This window comes from Lontra canadensis, unplaced genomic scaffold (assembly GCF_010015895.1).
Source record: "Lontra canadensis isolate GAN:19392208 unplaced genomic scaffold, GSC_riverotter_1.0 scaffold9, whole genome shotgun sequence".
Taxonomy (NCBI): domain Eukaryota; kingdom Metazoa; phylum Chordata; class Mammalia; order Carnivora; family Mustelidae; genus Lontra; species Lontra canadensis.
Window position 1 is genome coordinate 15,831,333 of NW_022631003.1, and position 26,306 is coordinate 15,857,638.

Sequence of the window (26,306 nt, forward strand, 5' to 3'; positions counted from 1 at the left end):
AGACCTATAACCAGTAAGGAGATTGAAACAGTCATCAAAAACAGAAACAAAAGCCCAGGGCCAGACGGCTTCCCAGGAGAATTCTACCAAACATTTAAAGAAGAATTCATACCTATTCTCCTGAAACTGTTCCAAGAAATAGAAATGGAAGGAAAACTTCCAAACTCATTTTATGAGGCCAGAATTACCTTGATCCCAAAACCAGACAAGGATCCCATCAAAAAAGAGAATTACAGACCAATATCCTTGATGAACACAGATGCGAAAATTCTCACCAAAATACTAGCCAATAGGATTCAATAGTACATTAAAAGGTTTACTCACCACGACAAAGTGGGATTTATTCCAGGGCTGCAAGGTTGGTTCAACATCCGCAAATCAATGTGATACAACACATTAATAAAAGAAAGAACAAGAACCATATGATACTCTCAATAGATGCTGAAAAAGCATTTGACAAAGTACAGCATACCTTCTTGATCAAAACTCTTCAAAGTGTAGGGATAGAGGGCACATACCTCAATATTATCAAAGCCATCTGTGAAAAACTCACTGCAAATATCATTCTCAATGGAGAAAAATTGAAAGCTTTTCCGCTAAGGTCAGGAACACGGCAGGGATGTCCATTATCACCACTGCTATTCAACATAGTACTAGAAGTCCTAGCCTCAGCAATCAGACAACAAAAAGAAATTAAATGCATCCAAATCGGCAAAGAAGAAGTCAAACTATCACTCTTTGCAGATGATATGTGGAAAACCCAAAAGGCTCCACTCCAAAACTGATAGAACTTGTACAGGAATTCAGTAAAGTATCAGGATATAAAATCAATGCACAGAAATCAGGTGCATTTCTCTACGCCAACAACAAGACAGAAGAAAGAGAAATTAAGGAGTCAATCCCGTTTACAGTTGCACCCAAAACCATAAGATACCTAGGAATAAACCTAACCAAAGAGGCAAAGAATCTATACTCAGAAAACTATAAAGTACTCATGAAAGAAATTGAGGAAGACATAAGGAAATGGAAAAATGTTCCATGTTCATGGATTGGAAGAATAAATATCGTGAAAATGTCTATGCTACTTAAAACAATCTATACGTTTCATGCAATCCCTATCAAAATCCCATCCTTTTTTTTTTTCAAAGAAATGGAACAAATAATCCTAAAATTTATATGGAACCAGGAAAGACTTCGAATAGCCAAAGGAATATTGAAAAAGAAAGCCAAAGTGGGTGGCATCACAAGTCCAGACTTCAAGCTCTATTATAAAGCTGTCATCATCCAGACAGTATGGTACTGGCACAAAAACAGACACATAGATCAATGGAACAGAATAGAGAGCCCAGAAATAGACCCTCAATTCTATGGTCAACTAATCTTCGACAAAGCAGGAAAGAATGTCCAATGGAAAAAAGACAGCCTCTTCAACAAATGGTGCTGGGAAAATTGGACAGCCACATGCAGAAAAATGAAATTGGACCATTTCCTTATACCGCATACGAAAATAGACTCCAAATGGATGAAGGACCTCAGTGTGAGAAAGGAATCCATCAAAATCCTTGAGGAGAACACAGGCAACAACCTCTTTGACCTCAGCCGCAGTAACTTCTTCCTGGGAACATCACCAAAGGCAAGGGAAGCAAGGGCAAAAATGAACTATTGGGATTTCATCGAGATCAAAAGCTTTTGCACAGCAAAGGAAACAGTTAACAAAACCAAAAGACAACTGACAGAATGGGAGAAGATATTTGCAAACGACATATCAGATAAAGGGCTAGTATCCAAAATCTATAAAGAGCTTAGCAAACTCAACACCCAAAAAACAAATAATCCAATCAAGAAATGGGCAGAGGACGTGAACAGACATTTCTGCAAAGAAGACATCCAGATGGCCAACAGACACATGAAAAAGTGCTCCACATCACTCGGCATCAGGGAAATACAAATCAAAACCACCATGAGATACCACCTCACACCAGTCAGAATGGCTAAAATTAACAAGTCAAGAAATGACAGATGCTGGCGAGGATGCGGAAAAAGGGGAACCCTCCTACACTGTTGGTGGGAAATGCAAGCTGGTGCAACCACTCTGGAAAACAGCATGGAGGTTCCTCAAAAAGTTGAAAATAGAGCTACCTTATGACCCAGCAATTGCATTACTGGGTATTTACCCTAAAGATACAAACATAGAGATTCAAAGGGGCATGTGCACCCAAATGTTTATAGTAGCAATGTCCACAATAGCCAAACTATGGAAAGAACCTAGATGTCCATCAACAGATGAATGGATAAAGAAGATGTGGTATATATATACAATGGAATACTATGCAGCCATCAAAAGAAATGAAATCTTGCCATTTGTGATGACGTGGATACAACTAGAGGGTATTATGCTTAGCAAAATAAGTCAATCAGAGAAAGACAACTATCATATGATCTCCCTGACATGAGGAAGTAGAGATGCAATGTGGGGGGTTTAGGGGATAGAAAAAGAATAAATGAAACAAGATGGGATTGGGAGGGAGACAAACCTTAAGTGACTCTTAATCTCACAAAACAAACTGAGGGTTGCTGGGGGGAGGGGTGTCGGGAGAGGGGAGTGGGGTTATGGACATTGGGGAGGGTATGTGCTATGGTGAGTGCTGTGAAGTGTGTAAACCTGGTGATTCACAGACCTGTACCCCTGGGGATAAAAATACATTATATGTTTATTAAAAAATAAATTTAAAAATTTTTTTAAAAAGAGGGGAATAAGCTGGAGGGATTTGACCCCTCTGCCCCAGGCTCAACTACAGCAGCTCTAGTACTGCTTGGATTTGGTTTGAAGACAGGGTTCTACTGCGGATCTGAAAGTCGAGAAATAAGCCCCAAAACACACAGGTATCAAGTAAGGGATAAATAAAAAAAGAGAAGATGGATTATTTAATAAATGATGTTTGGGCCACTGGGTAACCATTTGGGAAAATGATAAGATGGAACCTTAGTGCACGTCTTACACAAAAGTAAATTCCAGATGGATCAAAGATTTAAGCATGGAAAATGAAACCCATCAAAAGAAAAAAAGAGAATTTTCAAATAATTACAAAGATGTGGGGAAGGCCTTTCTAAATATCATATGAGACCTAGAAGCCATAAAAGACCGAATTTGAATAAATGTTTTTAAATCTATACACAGGTCAATAAATTAGCATAAAGTCAGAAGATAACCAGAAAAAAATGAGAATATTACAATATTACAAAGACATTTTTCTTAATGCATAAAGAACTTGTATCAATAAGAAAAAAAAAGACCAAATAGGAGCAAAGGCTATGAACAAAGGACATTCATATGATTTTTAAATATACGTTAACCTCATGCATATTTTTTTTAAAGATTTTATTTATTTATTTGACAGAGATCACAAGTAGGCAGAGAGGCAGACAGAGAGAGAGGAAGGGAAGCAGGCTCCCAGCTGAGCAGAGAGTCTGATGCGGGTCTCGATCCCAGGACCCTGAGATCATGACCTGAGTCAAGGCAGAGGCTTTAACCCACTGAGCCACCCAGGCGCCCCCTCATGCATATTTTTAAATGGACATTAATACCTGTCTAATCAGAAAAGATTAAAAAGTTTGATAAAATATTGAGTCATGTGAAGAATTTATAGAACATCTGTGGAGAGCAATTTAGCAAAATCTATCAAAATCTAACGTTTAGGGGTGCCTGGGTGGCTCAGTCGGTTAACCGTCTACCTTTGGCTCAGGTCATGATCCCAGGGTCCTGGGATAAAGCCCCACATGGGACTCCCTGCTCAGGGGGAGCCTACTTCTCCCTCTCCCTCTGTACTCCCACTGCTTGTGCTCTCTGTCAAATAAAATCTTTTTTAAAAATCTAAAATATACATTGTTGACAAGTAATCCCATATATAAGAATATATCCTGTAACTAAACTTGTTCATTTGTAATATAACAACATATATACAAGGACATGCAGATTCCATACACATGCAACAGGAAGCCAAAAAATTCTCTGGCAATGGACAAGAGAATGAATTCACTGTGCACAGACCTAGAGTAGGAATGGATGCAGCAGTAAAAAGAATGACATCAGTCTACCCACACTGTTAGGAAAGTCTTTCTGATACATTTAATGAAAAGAAGAGTCAGAATGATATTATGTTACTATTTATGAAAAGTTGTGTGTGTGCGAACATGTTTGAATATGCACAAAATAACTCTGGGAGGATGTGAATGAAAGTACTAACAGTGCTTTCCTGTAGGTGGAGAAACTGGATGGCTCAAGGATGAGGTACAGCAAGAGACCTAGTTTTTACTGCACCGTTTTTTGTACATTTTGAATTTTCACCATGTGCAAATGCTACCTGTTAAGAGTAAACATGCAATCATTTTGTAATTCTGTTGCTTAAAAAACATTGAAAACTACTAAGCTACATGATCTCTCCATCTGACATTTAATGATTTCATTATTCCAATACATTTTTATTAAATAATTCCATACTCATGCGATTTGTTTCCCTCTTGAAAAATGCACAACAAATTATAGTCCATAGTTCCACATGCAAAGTAGATTTTCAAGTTTTTCACTATTTGTTAGGTTCTGCTGCACAGACATTTGTGGAATTTATCATGGAACAGTTCCCTATAATCTGATTTTTCCCAGACCTCAGCACCTTTTTGGTCCAGGTGGGGTCCCTATAACAACAATGACTCAAATCACTCTTCTCACAGATATATTTTGAAACGATGTCTATGAAGTCTTCCCATCCCCTTAACACTGGGCAAGGCTTTCTTGAAATCCTCAGGGGGTGCCTCTTATGTGTTCCCAAAAAGGTATGGTCCCGGCATGTGCCCCCATGGCTCTGCCGAACACTACAGGTGCCCATGAGGACCACGCTCACGTTCAGCCCTGCAGCTTCCTAGCAGACCACACCTGAGACATGCTGGAACCTTCTCTGTGAGAGAGGTGAATAGCCACCTGATGAAGGCAGAGGGAACCTCTGTGATAGAAGTTCCACAAGGATGCAGCTTGGGCTCCCAAATTTTGTGGAACTTCATGAAAATACCTCTTTTGTGCTTTGCTTACCATCACTCTGCTCTCCACAGGACTCAGCCATGAATGCAGATGGGGCTGGAATAGTAGGCAAAATCAGCCAAAGACCGTTTCATACTCAGAATCACCTCTCCTTCTGTGACAAGGAAATACAAGACCAAAGACTCAAGAGCTTGAGGCAAGAACCCTCTTCATAAAATTGTAAGAATCATGCTCCCTGACTCTTCACCTCTTTACACTATTATTGTTTTTAAAATGGTATTTATTTATTTAACACAAAGAGAGAGAGCACACGCACACAAGCAGGGGGAGCAGCAGAGGGAGACGGAGTCCAACTTGGGGCTCGATCCCAGGACCCTGGGATCATGACCTGAGCTGAAGGCAGACACTTAACCCACTGAGCCACCCGGGTGCCCCTCTTTACACTGTTTTTATGCTAGGGAGGACAAAGCCAAAAATAACAGAGAACAGCCGAGGAGAGGCTGGCAGCACTATAAAGTAAGAAATAGTTATCATTTTTCACTGACGATAAAATGACTGGTTTGCCTATACTATCTGTAATCTTCATAACATCCCTCTTCCAAGTAAGAGATGTTTAATACGAACAGTAGAAAACCTGGCCAAACTGGGCTAAAAGCAACACTGGAATGTTTGCTGATGTAATAAAATGCCACAGAGAGACAGATTTAGTTTCAAGTATGGCCTGATCTAGGGGTGACTTGATAGAAAAATGGCCGGGTTTCTGTTTCTCACCTCTGCTTGCTCAGTGTTGCGTCTTCCCCAGCGGGCTCTGCCCTTGTGATTACAGGACTGTTTCCAGCAGCAACTCATGAGCTTTTCCCCTCTAGGTACAAATCCATTAGAAATGAGCAAGTCAGCTTCCCCAAGACTCGAAAACAAGAGCTCAGCAACTGAGTTTCTTCACCCACGTGGCTGTCCATAGGTCAGACACCACAGCCGGGAGGAAGGAGAATACTGAGGGGCTTAGCTCAGGCCCTGTGCTCCAGGGGTACCAACCTCACCAGAAGTCCTCAGACAGAAATGGAGGAGGGCCAGCTTGCCAAAAAAATCAGGGCATTACTGCCAAAGGAAGGTAGTTAATTGTAGGCAGCAGAAATAGCAGAGTCCATAACAAAACTTGTGAGGTTGAAATGATTATTCTCACTCTACAGATGGGGGACTCAAAAAGCCCAGCTGTTAGGTGATTGGCACAAAAATCACAGAATTTTGTGTGTGTCTGCACAGATTGGATTTGACCTCAATGCTGTGTGAGCGAAGACTAAAAGGATGAGTGGGTGTGTCCCAGGCGAACTAGAGCAAGGAGGGTGCTCTGGGCAGAGGTTTGTGGGTACACAGTTACGAGGATGTTGGAGGACAAGGACCTTTCAGGGAATTCCAAGTTGTTTGCAAAGTTGGCAGCACAGCAAAGAAGAGAGCACAATCTGGTGTCAGAGGGATCAGGACTCTGTTATTTACCAGTAGGTGACCGCAGGCAAGGACAGAACTACTCAGCTCACCTCATCATCTGTAATACAGGGACAATATGCTTCCTGGGGTTCTTGGGAGGAATAAGCAAGATAACATAATAATATGGAGCACCTAGCACATAGAAACTCAACAAATGGTAGATATTATTGCGCTGATGATGGGTTGTAGAAGGTGACAAATGGGAAAGATGGTAAGAAAATAGGCTCAAAAAATAACCATAGGCCAGATCACGCTAAGATGAGGATTTTAGATTTTATCCTCTAGAAAATGGGGAACAATGGAAGGATTCTGACCAGAGGGATGGCCAGATCAGTTTTTCATTTTAGAAGGATCACCGAGCAGCAACATATAATCACTGCGGTGGGGGGTGGGGTAAGTTCTAGTGAAGAGACCGTCAGAGTAGGTTAGATTGACCAGTGGTGGCCAAATCTAGCTCAGTGTCAAAATTACTTGGATTTTTGTTTGTTTTAATACAGATTTCTGGATTTCTCAGGGATGGGGAAACATCTGGGTTGAGGTACCAGTTAGTTTCCACCCAGCCCTGTTGGTCCCTTAGAGGGAATTGATTCACCTCCTTCCAAGAATCAGCACTGCCTAAAGGAAAACTTGAATTGTAGCAGGAATGCAAATATTGAGTAACACTGAACTCTCTGGTTTTCTTAACTCCAGGATTCTTGAGGCCCCTTGGGTGCAGAGTGGGGCAATCAGATAAGGATTGGCAGTGCCAGAAAAGGTGAAGAGGATGGGATGGAGCATGATTTTCAGGTCATCAGTGGGTCTCACCAGAGCTGAGCTCCAAGAAGGATGTAACTCAGGTTCGGGAGATGGCCAGCTGGGAACCTCTTGAGAGTTGATCCCACCCAACAGTCTCCCAGTCCCCACTCAGTCCCCATTTGACTGAGCACCACTGCCTGGTTCTTTCTGCCTGCTTTTCATCACCATCCAGTAAGGGCTTCCCATCCACAGCTGTATCCCACTGGCTGACTGTATCCAGACTTAGCTGACTTTAAACTTCTTCATGTGGGTAATAGAGAACAGTCATTTCAATGGGGCCACTCATGGGCCACTGCATTTCCATCTTATGGATGAGTCATAATTCACCCAACCAACCACTTCCCCCATTATCAAATGTTTACATTCTTTCCAAATTTCTACTAGTGAATTTGCTGCAATGAAAATTTGCACATAAACTTTTACTGCCATCACTTCCGGCTCTAAAATACCTAATACTCTTAGATGAAACCTGGTAATGGTTATTTTCTCAAGTTCAAGTTCAAATCTCAAACACCACTTTCTTCTCTGAGGAGGCAATTGGACATCATTTGAGAAAGTTCAATACAATTAACCATTGAAGAATGGGAGAGTTAGAGGCACAGTCAAAAATCCACATATAACTTCTGACTCCCCCAAAACTTGACTACTATTAGCCCACTGTTGACCAGCAGGTTTACCAATAACATAAAATCAATTAACACGTATTTTGTATGTTATATGCATTATATACTGTATTCTTACAATGAAGTAAACTAGAGAAAAGGTTAGGAAAATCGTTAAGAAAAAATGTATTTATGGTACTGTATTTATCAAGTAAGTCTACATATAAGTGGGCCTGAGGAGCTCAAACTCCTGTGGTTTAAGGTCAACTGTACCTACTGAGGACTTTTTGAAAAACTCTTAGCGAGCAAAGAATAAATGGTAATTTCTTTAACCTGATAAAAGATACCTACCAGAAATCTCAGCAAACATCTTACTTAATGGTTCCCTTAAAAGTCAGGAATGAGATATGAATGCCTATTATCACTGCTTCTATCAATACTGGATGTCCTAGAAAAAAAGATAAAAGAGAGACTGCTGCCTCATCCAAGGGTGGAGAGAAGCAGGCATTCTCATTCACAGCTTGTATGAGAAGGTCAGCCTTTAAGGGTAGCAATTTGACAATACAGGACTTAGAAACATTCATACTTTCTGACCCAGCACCACCACCTCAGTGCACAGACCCGGAGGAAACACTTAAGGCTGGTCACAAAGAGGTAAGTATAAGGTGCGCTGGCTCAAAGAACCACCTGTGAATGGGAACGACCTGTCTGACAAGGTACTGGTTATGTGAATTCTGGCATGAACATGGGATGGTGTACTAGTCACTGAAAATGCCACTGTGTAAGCGCATTTACTGGAAAGACAGCTTAATCTACCTATCTGCACACACACACACACACAAACAAGAACATACTGGAAAAGCCCATACCAGAATACTGATGATTCCTTATGCTCTGTTTTGCAAATTTTCTTAAAATACATACCACTTTTCTAATTAGGAAAAACACTGTATTTTAAATACTGCCTCAAATGATTGCTGTAGACAGCAAAAAAAAAAAAAAAAAAAAAAGAGGGGGGCTCAGAAAGAGTAAAGGGGAACTTCGTGAGGGGGTTAGGCTGCAGCTACACACTTGATCACAACTCTCCGTTCATCTAGAATCCATAAGACCAGGAAGCTAAATTGCATTCTTATTGTTTTGTTTTATTAAAACAAAGGAAAATGACAAATCTAAAGGTTAATTTTATACACACACGAACATTCACACACACATTCTTAAATAAACTCTCCATTTACTCATAGGAACCCGCTCTTCTGCCAAGTTCTCCAAAGGTCACAGGCCACCTTGTAACCCAGTGATCAGACTGGAGGAGATGGAGCTTACACGGCGGGTTCCCTGGAAGGTGTGACCATGGAGGGGAAAAGGCTGGAGAGGAAGGGGAATGTTAAGGGCATGACAGTATTCTACACATGCGCTCTGAGAGAAAACTGCACAACAGCTACAACAATGAGAATCTTTATGCACATATCTCTGTAATCAGTACAATTCTTCGGAACAACAGAGACCCAAAAAAGGAATACAATGTTTCAAACACTGACAGCCCAGAGGTCAACATTACAAACTAGGGTTAAATCATCTGGAGGCTTTTGTAAAAGGACTGAGATGTAGAAGCGTTGGAAAGTGTCGACTCCCTGCACAAGTGTTGACAGGGGACAGACGTAGCTAGAAATAAAGAAACTGCTACCCAGTAAGTACTTCTGGTGCTTGCATACAGCGTCTAGTCCACAGGGAAGGTAAAAGGTCCAGATTGGTCTTTGCACCTGCTGTGTGGTAGAGGCGACGCCACCGGTCTTCATTTTCAGAAGCAGGCACGGCTCCAAAATTGCCCGATTCACATCATGAGTACGTGGTACAAGGCATGCATGTTATCGGTACAGAGAGCGCTTCGACAGAAATCCCCCGGTTTTTAAAATCCTGACAAGGTCATTTTTACCTCAAAGGGCTATTACACTTTCATGTCTTTGTTCCTTCATTGGGGGTCAATACTTACTCCCAAGCCTGTGCCAGCTCATCCAACCCTTTCTTAGAAAGACCAGAGCCGGGAATACGCAGGGCACACGCTGGTAATGCCAAGATGCTTTACAGGCAGCAAGAGCGGCAGCCTAAGCAGCCTTCTCCCCAGACCCCACCCCCCGAACCCAGATCCTCAGGGGGCTGTGAGCTGCATCAAGAGAAGAAAGAACAATTCTCTACTGGAGTCAGACATCCCTCAAAGGGATGAGTCTGTTATGACTCATGCAGGTCGGGGGAGGAGATAAGAACCTAAGGTGGAATATTCTTGTCTGTAAAGTTTTAGCAGATGGAGGAAAATCATGTAATTTGCTTAACTTTGGAAAATGCAGTGGGTCTCGTCCCCCGAGGGTGGAATGCAAAGTAAGCCCAACATTCCACCTCCGCTCTTCCCAAGTCAGAGGTGGTGGGCAACGCTGCTTTTTAAGAAGCCGCATGCTAACTTCAGATGGCACGGAATTCAAGACCAGAACCACAATGACTTATTCGTCACATTTTCCATCTTTAGCTCCTTTGGGGGTAAAAATACCACAAAAGGAATAAAATGGCTTTCCTCGCTGTGTGTCCTTCTTATGTTTTGCTGTTCAAAAGAGCCCACACAACCACATTCTCTATTACAAAAATTAATACCTCTCCTAGTAAAAGCCCTCTCTAGAATTACAGCTTTGGTTTCAGAATTGGCAACCCAATTAGCTCAAATTAACATCAACTGCATCAACGATATGCCAGCCAGCACGGCCAAGGTCTTTCAAAGATGAGGGTAATGATGCCACATCTATTCTTCTAATGATAGTAAGAGGAGACCGAGGAGTGAGCCTTTGTTCAGAGGAATGACAGCTGCATGAAGCATTTTTAAAATGAACAACTTTAGGGAGTTAAAAGGTTAGTGCTGGTTTTGTGAAATGCCATCACAGGGCTCTAAAGCCTCTGGAGGGAGGTCTTCTGAGTCAGGAGGGAGCAGAATGAATGGCTTCCCGGTGGTGGTTTTCAGAACCTACATACCAATGCATCTTGTACAAGGAGCACTAAATCTGCCTCCGGAGACTTGAGGGAGTCACACCGAATACCAGGAGATTTCACCTTGCACGTCTGAACTGCTCCTTCACTCTGCTGTGGCTCAGAGTTCCCATCTGCATAGTGGAAAAACAGGTGTCGTCTCTGCCAGTGGGGACCGGCGGCCAGGTGGGGAAGAGAGAGAGCTAGAAAGCACGAGTGACTTCTCCAAAGAAAGGCAGGGTTCTAGCAGCAAAGAACTCAACAAAGCACTTCGATCAAAAAAGCACAAGATTCAAGTAACAGAACCACAGGCGCCTCGGCTGCAACCCACGAGGAGAGCTGGTAGGTGAGTGACTATGGGGCGGAAGACGCAGGACAAGCTCCGCAGAGCCCAGTACGTCCTCTCCGCACCAAGGACCTGAACTCTTCATCAGAGGACAGAAAGCTTCGTGGAGTCAGCCTGCTGTTCGGGCCGATGGCTGGATACCCATCCCATGCGTGTTCTCTGCATAAGATCTTCAAGTTGTTGGGCCAACCTCAATTTCAGCAGATACAGGTTTTCTTCATTTTGCGGGGAGAGAGAAAGAATGGCTATCTACATCCTTCTCCTGCACTTTAGCATAAGAATTTAAAAAAAAAAAATCTTGAGCCTGGCTGAAAGAAACTACTGAAGAAAAACTCTCTCTCTCTCTCACACACACACACACACACACACACACTCCCTCGGTGGGACCGGAAGAGGGAAATTGAGAAGTTTTTTTGCAACGAAGAAACTTACTTCCTTTTTACAGTTTCTATTCTAGCAAGTTAGCGTGTGCGTGCTCTGGGGTCGGAAACCCCCGGGGAACCAGAAGATTTGAGGGGAGGGTGGTCACAGGGACCCCTGCAGGTCCTCAGAACAGGAAGAAGGAAGAGGGGTTAACAGTCCAGATTCACAGTCTTGTCTAAACAAGTCACAATGAAAAATTGGGAAAACGTCACAATTTAAAACTACGATATTTATTCTGCCACAAGAATTCACTGGATCCGTGATTGGTAGGTGGGGAAGACGTACCCTTTCTAGCTCCCATTCTCAAAGTTCTAGTTCCCAGTTTCATGGCCCGGTGTTCATCTCTGAACCTATCTACTTGTTTTCACTGGGCAGTCAAAACGCTTTTGGAGCCATTCAGCTGGAATCTTTAGGCCGCCGGGAGAAGGTGAACGGAGATTCAGCTACCGAGGGCCATCACCGTTTCTTTGTACCACTGTTTCCACCCCCCGATTTGCTGAAGCTCCTGCTCATGTGAGGAAAGTGCACGGTGGGGGTTCTTTCGGTAGGACCATACAATCCCAAATTCCTGGCGGTGGCTGACTTCCGCAGCGGTTTAACGCTGGGGAAAGGGCTGAAGATGGGTGCTTTCGGGTGGCTGCCCTGGGGAGGCTTGCTGGGGGCTCTGTTTTCATCGTGGGCCTCAGACCGCTCTGGGAAGGGTGGTGGGCAGGGCTGGTGTGCCTTGGGCTCCAAGCCCGCAGCTGCATCCCTCTGGCTCAGTTCCAGGGCTTCTAACTTCACCTGGACCTCAGATACGTCGGCATCGGCCTCCCCAAACGCGGGCTCTGGGGACCGCCCTTCGATCGTCCGCCCTGTGCTGATTCCGGAGCAGCTGCCCTCCCTTCCAGCGGCTGCCCCACTGGAGGAGGCCTCAGCTGCCCCCAGGCCGCTAGTCTTGCATCCCTCATTCTGCTCCTCGATCAGTCCGACGGTGTCCCCGCAGCCCAGCTGACTCCTGGTCCTCGTCATGGTTTTTTTGTGGACTCGGATGTGAGTCCGCCACGGGGAATTGAGCTTTGTCTTCAGGTCTTCGTAAGGCACAGGAGACATCTTGCCTCCCATGTGACCGGGGATGTGGATGACGGCATTCTTGGCAGGTCTGTTTGACATTTTCATCTTCTTTCCTAAAAGAAGGTGGTTGATAACTGGAGAGTTGTTTACCTGAGACGGGAGAATGCTGGTCACTGGCCCTTTGTCTGAAAGAAATGGTGAAAGGTTGGATGAAACGTACCACAGAGAAACCAGCCATCACAGTCCAAGAATCACATAGAGCTTGTCCCCCAATCTCGCCCATGTATTTCCCAGATTTGGGCAAAGCCATGTGACTGAAGGTAACAAAAACTGAATTCAACCCTAGAGCCCTGGCATACCTATTCCCTCCTCTTCCAAGGGGAGGAGACAGGAGACTGAGAGTACACAAGAAGCAGACTCATTGGTCCCTTGTTGCTAATTCATGGGCAGATGCCCTGTTTCTTCCCAAGAGTTTTTGTTTCCGAGAAACAACCTCAGAGGTCTTGTATCTAAAAAATCTTAGAAGACTTTTTAAAAATAAGTCAAACACTATGACCATTTGGATGATCAGCTGTTAGCTTCCGAGAGGTAGGAAAAGAACACACACCACTTATTATGAAGTGAGAGACGGCAGAATGAGAGAAGCGATTAAGAAGGTGGTAAAAACACAGTGAAGTCATTGCTCCCTGACGCCTGGTCCTAAATACGAAAATCCATCCCTGTGTCCTCAGTGGACTTTGAAAGCAAACTGAAGACTGGAGAGCACCAAAAGCTGTATTCTCCTGGAGGGCACTGTCGATAGTATTATTGTCCTCCTCCTCCCGTGGCTAAGACCAAGCCTCTCTTTCAGATGATGCTCAAACACACATGGCCCCAGGGAGAAGGCCCCACCATCTTTGTGTGAACAACCTTTGTCCTGATGTCCATGTCATCTGCTGAACTCACTTCTATGCTTCTCAACTATTGTCATCTACCTCTGGTCACACTCCAGTCCTTACTGAAGATGCTGACAACTGTCTCCTCTTCACTCCATATCCTATTACCCACCCTCGGTCGCTTGACTGTTTCTCTGACTGACCCATCCACACGCTTCCTTCTACCACCCCAATTCCATCCTAAACCTCATCACTCAGATCTACCTTCCCTGAAAAATATTTAACTCTCCTATTCTTCTCTTTGACTCTTCTAGCTCTCTCTCAATATAGCCATTGATGGTACTGGGCCAAAGAGACTTTGGTTCTTTGATCTTTCAACTTCCCATAACCCCTCGTCTGTCTCTGGGTCACTCACACCCCTACCAGGCTAGATGCGTGGCTGATCACTGGGACTGGTGCCTTACCAATAACCAGACATTCCCAACATCCCCATGCCTTTATGCCTGGCAAATTCCTAACCCTGGAGCCACAAATCACATTATCTTTTCCAAAAGTGGGGTGGGAGGTGGAATCACACAGACATGTGGACTGAAAGCCCTTCAGATTCATTAACTTCCTATTTTATTAGGTCCTCAAAGACACTAAACAATCCTTTTCTTTCCTTCTTCCATTCCATCCCATGACCTTTATCCAAATCTTCCTTACTTTCTCTACTCTCCCACCTTAGTCCCCCAATTTCCTCCCAAGCAAATGACTTTTCCTCCAATTGCTCCACAAAAACAGAAGCTATCAGATCCAAAAGGCCCTAACTTCCTGTCCTCCCTAACCTGGGAGGATGGTACCTCAACCACCACTCAACCACCATGCTTACCACCTTCCTTTACATCTCAGGAGCTGAGGTCAGGTGCAGCCTCTCCTGCCCACACTGCTGATGCCACCTTATGCCATCGCCTCTAAAAGCTTGCTACTCAAAGCGGGATCCCCACCCAGCAGTACTGGCATCACCCAGGAGCTTGCTGGAAATGCATAATCTCAGCCCCACCCCAAACCTGCTGAAACAGACTCTTCTTTTTAACAGATTCCCAAGTGATTTATATGTACCCTTAAGTTTCAGAAGCAATGCTCTAGGACTTTGCCTTTGAGCAACAATCTCTCCCTAAAAAGAACCATGTAAACTGTGATCTAGAGGAGTCAGCCAACTTTTCCTGAAAAGGACCTGATTCTAGGTAATTTTAGACACTGCAGTGTATAAGCAGTCATAGACAATATGTAAATAAATGGGCATGCCTGTGTTCTAATAAAACTTTATTTACAGAAACAGGCAGCTAGCAGGATTTGGCCTGTGGAGCATAGTTTACTGACCCCTGACTAGAGCACAAGGCACTGGGCTGACCTAATAACCACCGAGAATACCAACTGTTCACCATCCCACCCAGAGATGTGTATGGTGCAGCTGAAAAAGGACAATACAAGAAATCAGAACACAGGGGTCTAGCCCTGGCCTGACCACCACCACAGCTACTAAGTCTGCGAAGCCTTCCTGAGACACCATCCCCTCATCTTTTAAAAGGACATAAGAATATCCATCCTTACCTTCCTCACAGATCTGCTTCAAGGACAAAATGAGGATACGCATGAGCCAATGCTTTGAAAATTAAAGTGCTACCTTTGTTTCCTTTGCGCCTTCTTTCTTAAGGATTCAGGCTGAAGTAAGACTCTTGGGGAAGCGGCCCACTCCTCCCGCACAAGTGTAAGTTAAGTTCAGTTTTTGTGCAAAATCAGTCACATGTTCGCACAATCCTCTTAGAAACATGGCAACTTCCTATTTTGATTAACACTGGGCAGGCATCATAATCATTAGGATTTCACTTGGAACAAGACAAACCACTTCCCAAATCAGCATGTATTAAATAATAAAGCAGACTGTTCCCTGGGATTTTTAGAATTTAAAAAAAAAAAAAGGCAGTTTGACAGTCCTTGGAAAAGAGCATTTCCAACTGTATTCCAATTACGTTCTTCTCAGCAGACCCCCAAGACACAGCTAACCCATCAGTGAGGCACAGGAATGGTTTTTTTTTTTCCTTTTTGTCTGACCATGACTATCAGTTATAGGACTACCTACATGACTGGTGAGTAGCTTCATGTACTAGCCCACAGAAGAATAGGTTCCAGAGGCAAGAGCTCCAAAATGTCTCAAGTCCAAGGACTGCTGGGCATCTGCAACATTTTCATCATTCGGCTACCCCTCTCCACAAGCACACAGAGTAAAGATGTGTTTACTACCATCAGCTGCCCGGTTCTTGGTACCTAAAATGAACCCGTGGCCTTTTTCTTTTGCAGAGCCTGATAAAATAAAAAATGAGATGCCAAATGTGCTGTCCGCTCGGGCGAGCCGTTTCTGTGGTTGCTGAGCCACCGCGAGTTGCCATGAGGAGGCCGTCCTCGGAGCACTCGTTCTTTCTTCCACAAGGTGACACAAACTTGATATCGTTCTGAGAACCACATTACCTGCCCGGATGTACACCTGGTGGACCTGCTGCTGCTGCTTCTTCTTAATCCGAGAATACTGCTGCTTCAGCGCGTTGATGTCCGTGGTCATGCGCTCCATCATCATGCTGTTGAAGGCCGCGTGGTACTCACTCCGACAGGAATTGATCGCTCCGGGACTCAGCTCCGCGATGTTGTTAGACCGCAGACTCTGCTCCTCATTCGGTTCTGCACTCCAGGGGAGAGGGATAAGGACACGGTGTCATGGGAGAGAAAGGGATTAATGAGCACAGGTGACACTATGCCCCGGGGTTCAAACCATCAATCAATCAATCAATTTGCTACAATTTGTCTGATAGGTGTTTTCCTTTGGCCCTGAAAATAGGTCTGCATTTTCTTATTAGCCTAACTGTGGATCCGAAACAAGCTGGGTGGGTTCACTGTTGGATTTTTATTACCACTTTGTTCATTACTTAGACCTAAGATTAACTGTTTCAACGTAAAAGTCACTGCCATTTCCCACAATTCCCTCAGGGAAAGGGAACTCCAGGTGTCTAAAGTCGGTTTAGAGATTTGCATGTAATTGTATGAGGACTTACAAGGAATTGATTATAGAGTTTAGTCAGTCATTAGAAGTGAGTTTTTCTTAAGTTAAAAATAGCAACACGTTCTATAAAATCATCAGAACTTCAGATCACTGCATCTCTAGCAACAAATTTTTTTTTCATGTAAAAAACATTTCCTGCTGTCTACTCTGTGTGTTTTATCCGATAGTGTTTCTCCTCCTCTGATACCTACAATTAGTAGATTCATCTGGGATTACATCTAAGAAGCAGAAATAAGCACGGTGTGAGGGAATACCCACATATTGCACAAGCTTTTCTAGCACAATATAGAAAAGTGGCCTGGGAACCAGCTTTTAAAAATTGATTAATTGGGGGGAGCGCCTGGGTGGCTCAGTGGGTTAAGCCGCTGCCTTCGACCCACGTCATGATCTCAGGGTCTTCGGATCGAGCCCCGCATCAGGCTCTCTGCTTGGCAGGGAATCTGCTTCCCCCTCTCTCTCTACCTGCCTCTCTGCCTACTTGTGATCTCTCTCTCTCTCTGTGAAATAAATAAATAAAATATTTTAAAAAAATGATTAATGGGGCACTTCAATTATGTTAACATCTACTAAAAGTGTTATCCAGATAAAGCCTAAATATCAGATAAGCTTACTTACTTTTTCACAGAAAACACTTTTTTAAGGAGAAAAAAATTAAAACGGGCCTGCTAATCTGAGCTTACTTAAAACTGACAAGAAAGGCTAATGAAAAAACTTAAGAGAAAGTGATCCTATCATCCTGAAGTACATTAGAGCTACCCAGAAAGAAAAACAGAAGGGAAAAGCCGGGGCGGGGGGGGCGGGGAGTGGTGTGGAGACATACAGCCAGACTACAGAAACGCAGATGCAAAAATTTTGGAGTTAAAATACATATTGATTTCCTGGCTACACACCAAAAGCTGAAATTCAGGTCACAGAGGGAAGGGGTGGAGGGCATAACAAAATCAATAACCCTTGCTGAGTTTAGGTGGTTTAAAAGCCATTTAAAGAGATGAGAGGAGAGGACATAGCAAAGACATACACGCAAAGTCACGCGAACCAAAACTATAAAGCAGGCTAAAACTCAAAACAAGCTAAGGCTTGAGGACCTTCAGATTACCATGAAACAACCACAGGCAAAAGAGAACAGCCAAACAAAAAGAAACCTTCTAAACACAAAGAACAAAAATGAGAAAATAGCCCCACGACTCTGAGAAGGCAGTAGGAAGCTAGCAGAGGGCAAAGAAAATGCAGAGGGCCTGCTAACTCTTGTCTCTGTCCTCTTTCGCAAGGAGTACAGTCTTCAAACTAGAAGACGTAGAACAAATGTCCTAAAGGAGGAACCGCCACCTGAGATAGGAAAGAACATATCGGGATGCACCACCCTCCACATGGCGGGAGGACCACCAACTGCTTCCTAAGAGTTCATTCCATCAATGGTGTCCAGACCACAGGAAGTCCATTCTCCACAAGGAAAACAACAAATGTAGCATAGCATCCAACTCAAAGGGAGACACCACCAAACCGCAGGGCATTAAAAGGTGAATATACAGAATATTAAAAGTTCTAGAAGTCGGGGCGCCTGGGTGGCTCAGTGGGTTAAAGCCCCTGCCTTCGGCTCAGGTCATGATCCCAGTGTCCTGGGATCGAGCCCCGCGTCGGGCTCTCTGCACGGCAGGGAGCCTGCTTCCTCCTCTCTCTCTGTCTGCCTCTCTGCCTGCTTGTGATCTCTGTCTGTCAAATAAATAAATAAAATCTTAAAAAAAAAAAAAAGGTCTAGAAGTCGTATCTTTTGAAAAACTCTGAACTTGGACGATAGGAAAGGGTTTGGGGGACACAATGGCTGTTCTCAAAGATCTGATGAAAAGTCCAACAGAAGAGGAAGTAGACTTGTTCTGTTTTGTTCAAAAGAACTATTAAAAGAACTGGTAGGTGGAGATTATCTCTTCACAACTAGAAGTCATGGGCTAAGCAGAGGATCCAGCAGAATGTCTTATGAGATAATGAGTTTTTAATCCCTCAGATTCAAGTAGAGGCTATCCTAATGTTTCAGAGGACATTTCTATAGTGGAAAAGAAGCCAGTCTGTATCAACTGAACTCAGATAGCATGTGGTACTAAGCATCTGTTCTATGCCAGGTTCTGAGCTAGGGAGCTGAGCATACCAAGTGGAATCAGATAAAGTGGGCGCAAAACCCCTCAGAAAGAAAAAGAAATATGTATGATGTATGCAACACCTCACAGAGAGATCCTACTAAGTGATAAAGTAGGGGTGCCCAGGTGGCTTAGACGGTTAAGTGACCAACTCTTAGATTCGGCTCCAGTGGTCATCTCAGGGTCATGAGATTGAGCCCTGCCTTGGGCTCCATGATCAGCACAGAGTCTGCTTGAGGATTCTGCCCCTCCCCTATGTGTGCACACTTTCTCTCTCTCCCTCTCTCAAAAATAAATAAATCTTGGGGCACATGGGTGGCTCAGTGGGTTAAGCCTCTGCCTTGGGCTCAGGTCATGATCTCAGGGTCCTGGGATCGAGCCCCATATCGGTCTCTCTGCTCTGCAGGGAGCTTGCTTCCCCCTCTCTCTCTGCCTGCCTCTCTGACTACCTGTGATCTGTCAAATAAATAAATAAAATCTTAAAAAAAAAATCTTTAAATAAATAAATAAATCTTAAATAAAAGATAAAGTAACACGGAAGACACTTTCAATAGACGGGTAATCAGGCCAGGAAACAGCAGGCATTTATCCGACACAATAATAATACATTTGCTACAGTGAACCAATACACAGAGATCGCCTACATAGACAGCCGCCTCTTTACCTTTGATCTGCTTTTGGTACTTCTGCAGTTCAGGTGCCAGGAGCCCACTGAAAGGCCCGAGACACCCCACAGCAGTAGCAATAGCATCTTCATCGTCTGGATCGTTCTCCTCATCGCTGTCTCTGACCTTCCCATGCCGTCTTGGAAAACAAAAAAGAAGAAAAATATTCAAGGAAAATAGTGGTATTTTTAAAAAATAAATGATACAGTCACATGGCTTAAATGACATATACATGAGTTTTATATAGAAGTGGACATACAACTTATCTATAAAAAGTCTCCCTCCCTTCCCTGTCCAACTTCAGCCCCTGCCCCACCTAATTCCCAAAGGTGACCCTTGTTACTAATTTCTGATGTGTTCTTCAGTTTTGTTACGCATACGTAAGCCAATATAACTATACAGTCTTATTGTTCTCTTTTTGAACAAATAGCATACTATCTACACTGTTGTGCACCTCACATCTATTTACCTAAAAATCTCTCTAGATTCACATGTAGAGCTTCCTCGCCCTGTTTTTATTGCTGCATTAGATTGAATGCATGTGGCTCATGTTACGGGACCAGGCCACACACCTGAATGGTCTACACTCACATACTGTCATTAAACAATGCCACTATAAATAACCCGATACATACTGGGTTTGGGCAGGTGTAAAAATATATTTGTGGAGTAAGTCATAAAGATAGAATTGCTGGGTCAAAGGAAATATGTACTAGTAATCTAGGGAAATACTGCCAAATTGCCTGCCACAAATCTTGTAATAATTAACCTCCAGCCAGCAATGTGCAAGAGTGTTTGCCTATAGCCTCATCAACAGGGTGCACGTCAGTCTTCTGAATTTTTATCAATCTGACAGATAAAAACAGAGTCTCAGTCTAGCTTTAAGCTATATTTCTCTTAATACCAGTGATGTCATTCCTCATGTAAACTACCTATGCCCATTCTCTCATCATTTTTCAATTGGGTGTTCATTTTCTTATTGATTTCTAGCTTTATATATGCAAGATATCAGTTACAAATATTTTTTCACAAACATTTTTTTGTGCCTGTTTATGGAGGTTTTTTTGGTTTGGTTCTGTTTTCAGTCATGCAGAAAATTATTTTTAAAAGTACTTAACTTTTTCCCTGGTGTTTTTGAATCCATGATTAAGGACTTCCCTTTCCAAAGAACTAAAGATATTTTTCCCACATTTTCTTCTGCTAATTTTATTATTTCATTTTTTCCATTTAAATAAAAAGTTTCACTATTGATTTGATATGCTAAGTTTTCAAACACTAAATTTCTATATATATATTTGTCAATGTCAGTCTTTACATTTCAAAATAGTTCATCTGTCTCTTCATGCACCTGTTCTACCCTACTTTAATTATTAAAATGTTTAATATTTGATACTGTTAAATAACTTTCTAAATATTCCTTTAGTTTATGCTTCAATCTTCTTCGGAAAGTACAGTTTTAAAAATCTCTCTCTTGAATGTCAATCAAAACCTTTGGGAAAGAGACATTCAAATTTTAAGCACCAAAATACTTTGGAAAAAAAATACATATATATATCTGGGGATTAACAAATACAAAGTTACAATAACACATTAAAGTACTAAGCCTCCCATCAAGAAAACAAGAAGGGGGGGATAAAAAGACCTTACCCAGAAACAGAGGTGGGTTTAACTGTGGCTGGGAATGGTGTAATGTTGTAAGTGTACTTTTCCCTCAACTCCGCCAACTGTGGGAAAGGGAATGGGGCCATAGAATAAACAGTCTGGAAAACAAAAGCAAAAATGCCAAGTCTGAAATGGTAGCCTTAGACAACTCTTATCAATCCTAGGAAGACATTAGAGTTTTATGATTTGGATGTGAAGAGGTCGATTCTGCACCTTACCCAGCAGGTGGAGAGATTCTATTCAATACCTGCTTTAGAGAAAGACAACAGTACTGATAAACGCAGGGGTGAGTTCTCAAATCAATCCGGCTGTGACTGGGCATTCCAAGTGGTGAACATGGGTGGCAGACGGGGGCAATCTGACCTCCTCCAGGCCCAATGACAAGTGGTTAATTCAGAAATTCACAGCTCCCTATTACTTTTTTCTTTTTAATGAGGGCCCAAAATCACGACCCCTAGATCAAGACCCAAGCTGAGTTCAAGAGTCAGATGCTTAACCAACTGAGCCACCCAGGAGCCCCCTATTACTTCTTTAATAAAGTACCCATCGATGATCTTCATACTAGTGCTTATTTTTCAAAGCTTTGTTTGATGATTTTATAGACATTTAATGTCAACCTTCTGGACAAAATTAAATCTAGTGGATGATCTTGTGATCAGCTGCCCACTTTCTCCAAAGATACCACCTTTTCAAATGCCCGTGAATGAGTTCTAGGTGAAAATTATTGGCTGTTATTTTTAAAGGAAAAAAAAAAAAAGAAATGAATAAAGTGACAGGGTGTAAAGCATAGCTGCCAAAAATCTATAAATAAAAATGGGAAAAGCACCTGTGCTTCCTCCAGGATTCCAAAATTATATATCACTCTATCAGCAGGAAGAAAGTGGTCCTGTTTGCTCTCTTAATTGTATTAAAATTTAATTGCTCCAAACATATTACTTCAACCCTTCAAGTACATATTCACCAAAAAACGTGTATTAATCACAGCTTCATTTCTCCCAGGAAGCCATTAACCGAAAACTAACAATGCTATATGTCAACCATACCTCGATAATTTAAAAAAAGAAACCCATACCATTTGGATTCAACTTTAAAAGATGACATTATTAATGCTAGGAATTTCAAAATTCCTTATAAATGAAGTAGGATGTCTCACTGAAGACAATTAATAGGGCAACCAGCTAAAGATTCACGTGTGTTTTATTTTTGCCAGTCTTTATAAAAAGTTATCAAAATATTCCCTTGTTCAGCCTCATGAAGGAAGCTTGATAAGTAAGGAATGGGAAGTCCATCCTGCCCCTACTTCATCCCATCCTACCCTAGGGTAATTGGCCCCGAGCTCCTAGAGATCTCCTTCAAGCTTCCACTCAGTTTCAGACACCTGAGCAAAAAGAAAACTGGCCCCACTGGTATTTTCATTCTCTATTTTTTATCTTTCTTTCTTTATCCTTTACTTTCAGTTAGTCCTACATAGAAGAAATCAGTGCTCCTGAGACAAACGTGTTTATACTACTTCTTCTCATATGTTCATTCACGTATTTGAAGGTCTCACATCTGAAGGCAAGTTTATGCCAAGAATGCACACAACACATCACCACAGCCCTCAGAGTACCCAAGAAGCTCTAGGTTCCCAACTTTGTAAATCAGAAATTTACAACAGATTCCAAGGAAGGTATGTTACAAGTCGCCTTACAGCCAAATATGGTACGCTAATAGGATCTTAGGGCTAGAAAGGAATGTAAACATAATTTCGCTAAACCTCCTTCTGCAACAGAGATTCCCTCTAGAACATCTCCTATAACAGATGGTCACAAAGGCACTGCTTATACACTCCCAGTTACGGGCACACATTGTTTTGCAGAGCAGACGGTTACAATTTTTGACAGCCCTCATTAATCAGACATGATCCTTCTTTTGGACATACATCCACATTCTTGTCATTTCCATGCCATCGTTGATGGCAAAAACCGAACATTCCAGGAGCAACTGGGTGGCTCAGCTGGTTGAGTGTCTGACTCTTGGTTTCAGCTCAGGTCATGAAATTGGTGTCCCAGGATCAAGCCCCATCTTGGGCTCTGTGCTCACAGGGAATTTGCTTGGGATTTTCTCTCTCCCTTTCTTTCTGCCTTACCCCCCTCTCCCCCATGTGCGTGTTCTCTCTTTCCCTCTCTCTCAAATAAATAAATCAATCTTTAAAAAAGGGGTGAACAGTCCAAGGGCAGATCCCACGAGATGGCACCGGAGCGCCCCCCAGAGGTAACAATCGTTACTGACGAGCACTTCCACGTAGGTTTTCCCTACAGACCCTTCTAACAAAAGCATGTAATTTTTCTCTCTGTTGCCCTCAAGGAAGTCATGAGAGACTTCGTCAAACGTCTTATTGAAATCCATATATACAATTTCACCGGCATCCTCCCAATCTCTTTTCCAGACACTATCCATTTTTTTAAAACCAGCCATTGCTAATAAAATTAAAAACTAAAAAAGAGCGATGTGATTTACAGAAGGAAAAAAACCAGCAGATTATTCTGTGTGTGGCACTGAGAACTGAAAGAACGGAAGAAGACCACCAGGGAGAATCCTTCCACGTCTTCAGCTCGAAAATAAAGACCTTATACACAGTCCACATTTTTCATCTGGAGCCATTTCAGGTTTGCTGGCAGATTTATGGCCCACCATAATTGGATCCCAGCCACTGAATTAGTTTTGGGTTGTTTTTTTTTTTTAAGAGTGAATACAGGAAAAAGAGTGCCTTGAAATGACATTCACCATTTCTCTCAGTAACACCCTATGATGCCAAAGAAAACCAACAAGTCAACTTATGATCCAAACTATGGACGTGCACTTAAACAGACATTTATATTTAGATACTGCTGGGAAAAAAAAATTTCTATGTCTTGTTTCATGACTGACATGCTTTGCAAAAAAAGCCTAAAAACATAAGTTGTACAAAATTAAGCTCAGTTCATCTCCACCCAGATGTTTTCCTCAGCAGAAGAAAAGCCACTAAAATGGCTTCTAATCAATCAAACCACAGCCTGCATTCTTCCCTCGAGGATTCTCTTAAAGCAGGGGAATGAGGTGGTTCTCTCTTCTCTAATTCCCAAGACTGGACATTTCTGTAGGACAAAGAGGGTGTATGTCAACATAGCTCTCCTTTGTTCTGGCAATGCTTAAGGGAAATGAAATGTGGCTTTATTTTTGTAAAGGGGAGTCCCGCTTTGAGAAAGACATAGTTTGACTAATGCGGAAGCTGTGTGCTGGGCAGTAGGGAAAAAGCACAGCCCAGGAGTGGAGGACTTGGCTCCCGACAGCCAAAGGAACTGGCCACATACTCACTCTCTGTCAAGTGAGAGGATTAGGGTAGTTGATCTTTAAGCTTCTTTTGTGTTTTTTGCAAGATTTTATTTACTTATTTGAGAGCGTGAGAGAAAGAGCGCAGGAGCAGAGAGGGCTGGGTGGGAGCTCTGTTCCCACCTTCCAGCCGTGAAGTAGTGGGAACACCTTGCATAGGTAAGGCATGGGCAGCCAGAATGGGCCTCCAACACAACCTGTCTCCAAACAAACCATTCTTCCTCCCCCCTATACTTATGCTCGCCTTCCTAAGCCAGAGACTTGTCGGTTGCCTTTGTTTCCCCATTTCTTCTTCCCTCTCTGCATATCCATCTTCTGAGGCCAAGTCCTATCAATTTCGCCTTCTAAGTATCGTCTCTGTTCCATCCTTGTTTCTACCCATCACTGCCTCTCACAAGCTCCTGCTGTCAGACTTGACCCCTCAAGTCCGCCCTTCACAATGCTGCCCCTGCCCATATCTGGCAGAAGTCACAACTCAGATCATTTTCCTTCTCTCCTTAGGACCTTTCAGGTCTTCTTTTTCCCTTTCCAAAGGCTCCACAGAAACCCTGGAATTCCAGCAAGCACAATATCACAACCACTGGCCTAAAAGGTCAAGTCCAATCCTTACCATGGGCTGTGGTCTTCCATACCCACCCCAAATGCCAAACTCCTCATCGTTTCCTTCACACACCACCAAGTTTTCCAGTGGCTATGACTTTGTGCATGCCACTCCCTCAACCATGAGTCCCCTTCCTGCTCTGCTCTGTACCACTGCCCTCAAGACACACATACACACACACATACACACACACACACTCACATATGCAGACACCCAGGTGGCAGTGTGGACAATCACTCTGGCAGCAAAATGCCAACTGTATTAGAGCTGAGGGAATCTAGAAGGAGGGCCACCATCTGTGAGTGTTGTTTAATCCAACAAACATTTATTGAAAAAGAGAAGGCAGGAAACTAATCAGACTCTTAACAGGTATTTGCTAAATGAAGTAATAAATTTATTGAGCAGCTCCAGTAAAAGGCAAAGTGCTAAGTGTTTATGAGCAAAGCACAATCCCTATCCTCAAGGAGCTTAAAAATATCACCTAGGAAAGAAGATGGTCCTCAGTCAAGGTCAAACGTGATGAATGCTCATGAGAGATGTACAAAGAAAATGCCACAGTGGTTCAAAGAAATGGGAGATGCTTTTCTTTGGGGGGGGTGGATGATTTTCATTGAGACTATCAGAGAATGTTCCACAAAGGAAATGGTATCTGAACTTTTCAGGAGGAGGCAGGCCTTGAACATGTGGAGGTAGAAGGGAAAGACTGAGCAGCGGGGGCACAGGGACAGAGGAGGCATATTCCCAGGGATTTCAGGGAGCACGGAAGACAGCTTGACTTGACTAGAGTAAGTCAAGGGTACAAAACACAAAAGCTGTGGCTGAAAAGATGCGTTAATGCCGGTCAAGAGTACTGATGCTAAAGCTGAGAAGTCCTGCTTCATTTTGTAGGCAGGACACGGAAGTAGCCACTGAAGTTTCACGAGTGAGGGAGAAGGGATGGTACCCCAACGTCCTGCCTTGGGCATATGATTCTGGCAGCTCTGTGGGACATGGAGGATCTCATACATGGAAAATGCCAAGCGTGGACCTCACACACAGAGCCGTGTTCAATAAAGGTACTTCCCTCTGAGAGAGAATGAGCAATGATGCAGCCATGGCCCCGGGATATGTGAGAAGAGTCGGGACCAGAGCATCGAGGTCAGCCTCAGACAGAGATTTTTCCTCCTCTGAGACAGGAAAAAAGGAAG

General features: G+C 43.1%; 1 protein-coding gene across 2 annotated transcripts in view; it reads right to left on the bottom strand.

Moving 5' to 3' along the window:
• Positions 1-11,619: 11,619 nt before the first annotated feature.
• The window catches only part of LOC116866164 (TBC1 domain family member 30), a 37,164-nt gene continuing 22,477 nt past the window's right edge, over positions 11,620-26,306 (bottom strand). Inside the window, exons 9-13 of one of the 2 annotated variants that reach the window (XM_032854904.1) lie at positions 21,153-21,265; positions 19,505-19,644; positions 16,126-16,332; positions 15,901-15,960; positions 11,620-12,927 (exon numbers count right to left, since the gene is read on the bottom strand). In XM_032854904.1, coding sequence (XP_032710795.1) covers positions 12,146-12,927; positions 15,901-15,960; positions 16,126-16,332; positions 19,505-19,644; positions 21,153-21,265 — 1,302 coding nt within the window. In that variant the 3' untranslated portion in view covers positions 11,620-12,145. The remainder of the gene's footprint in view (positions 12,928-15,900; positions 15,961-16,125; positions 16,333-19,504; positions 19,645-21,152; positions 21,266-26,306) is intronic. The other variant, XM_032854905.1, reaches the window with a different exon arrangement.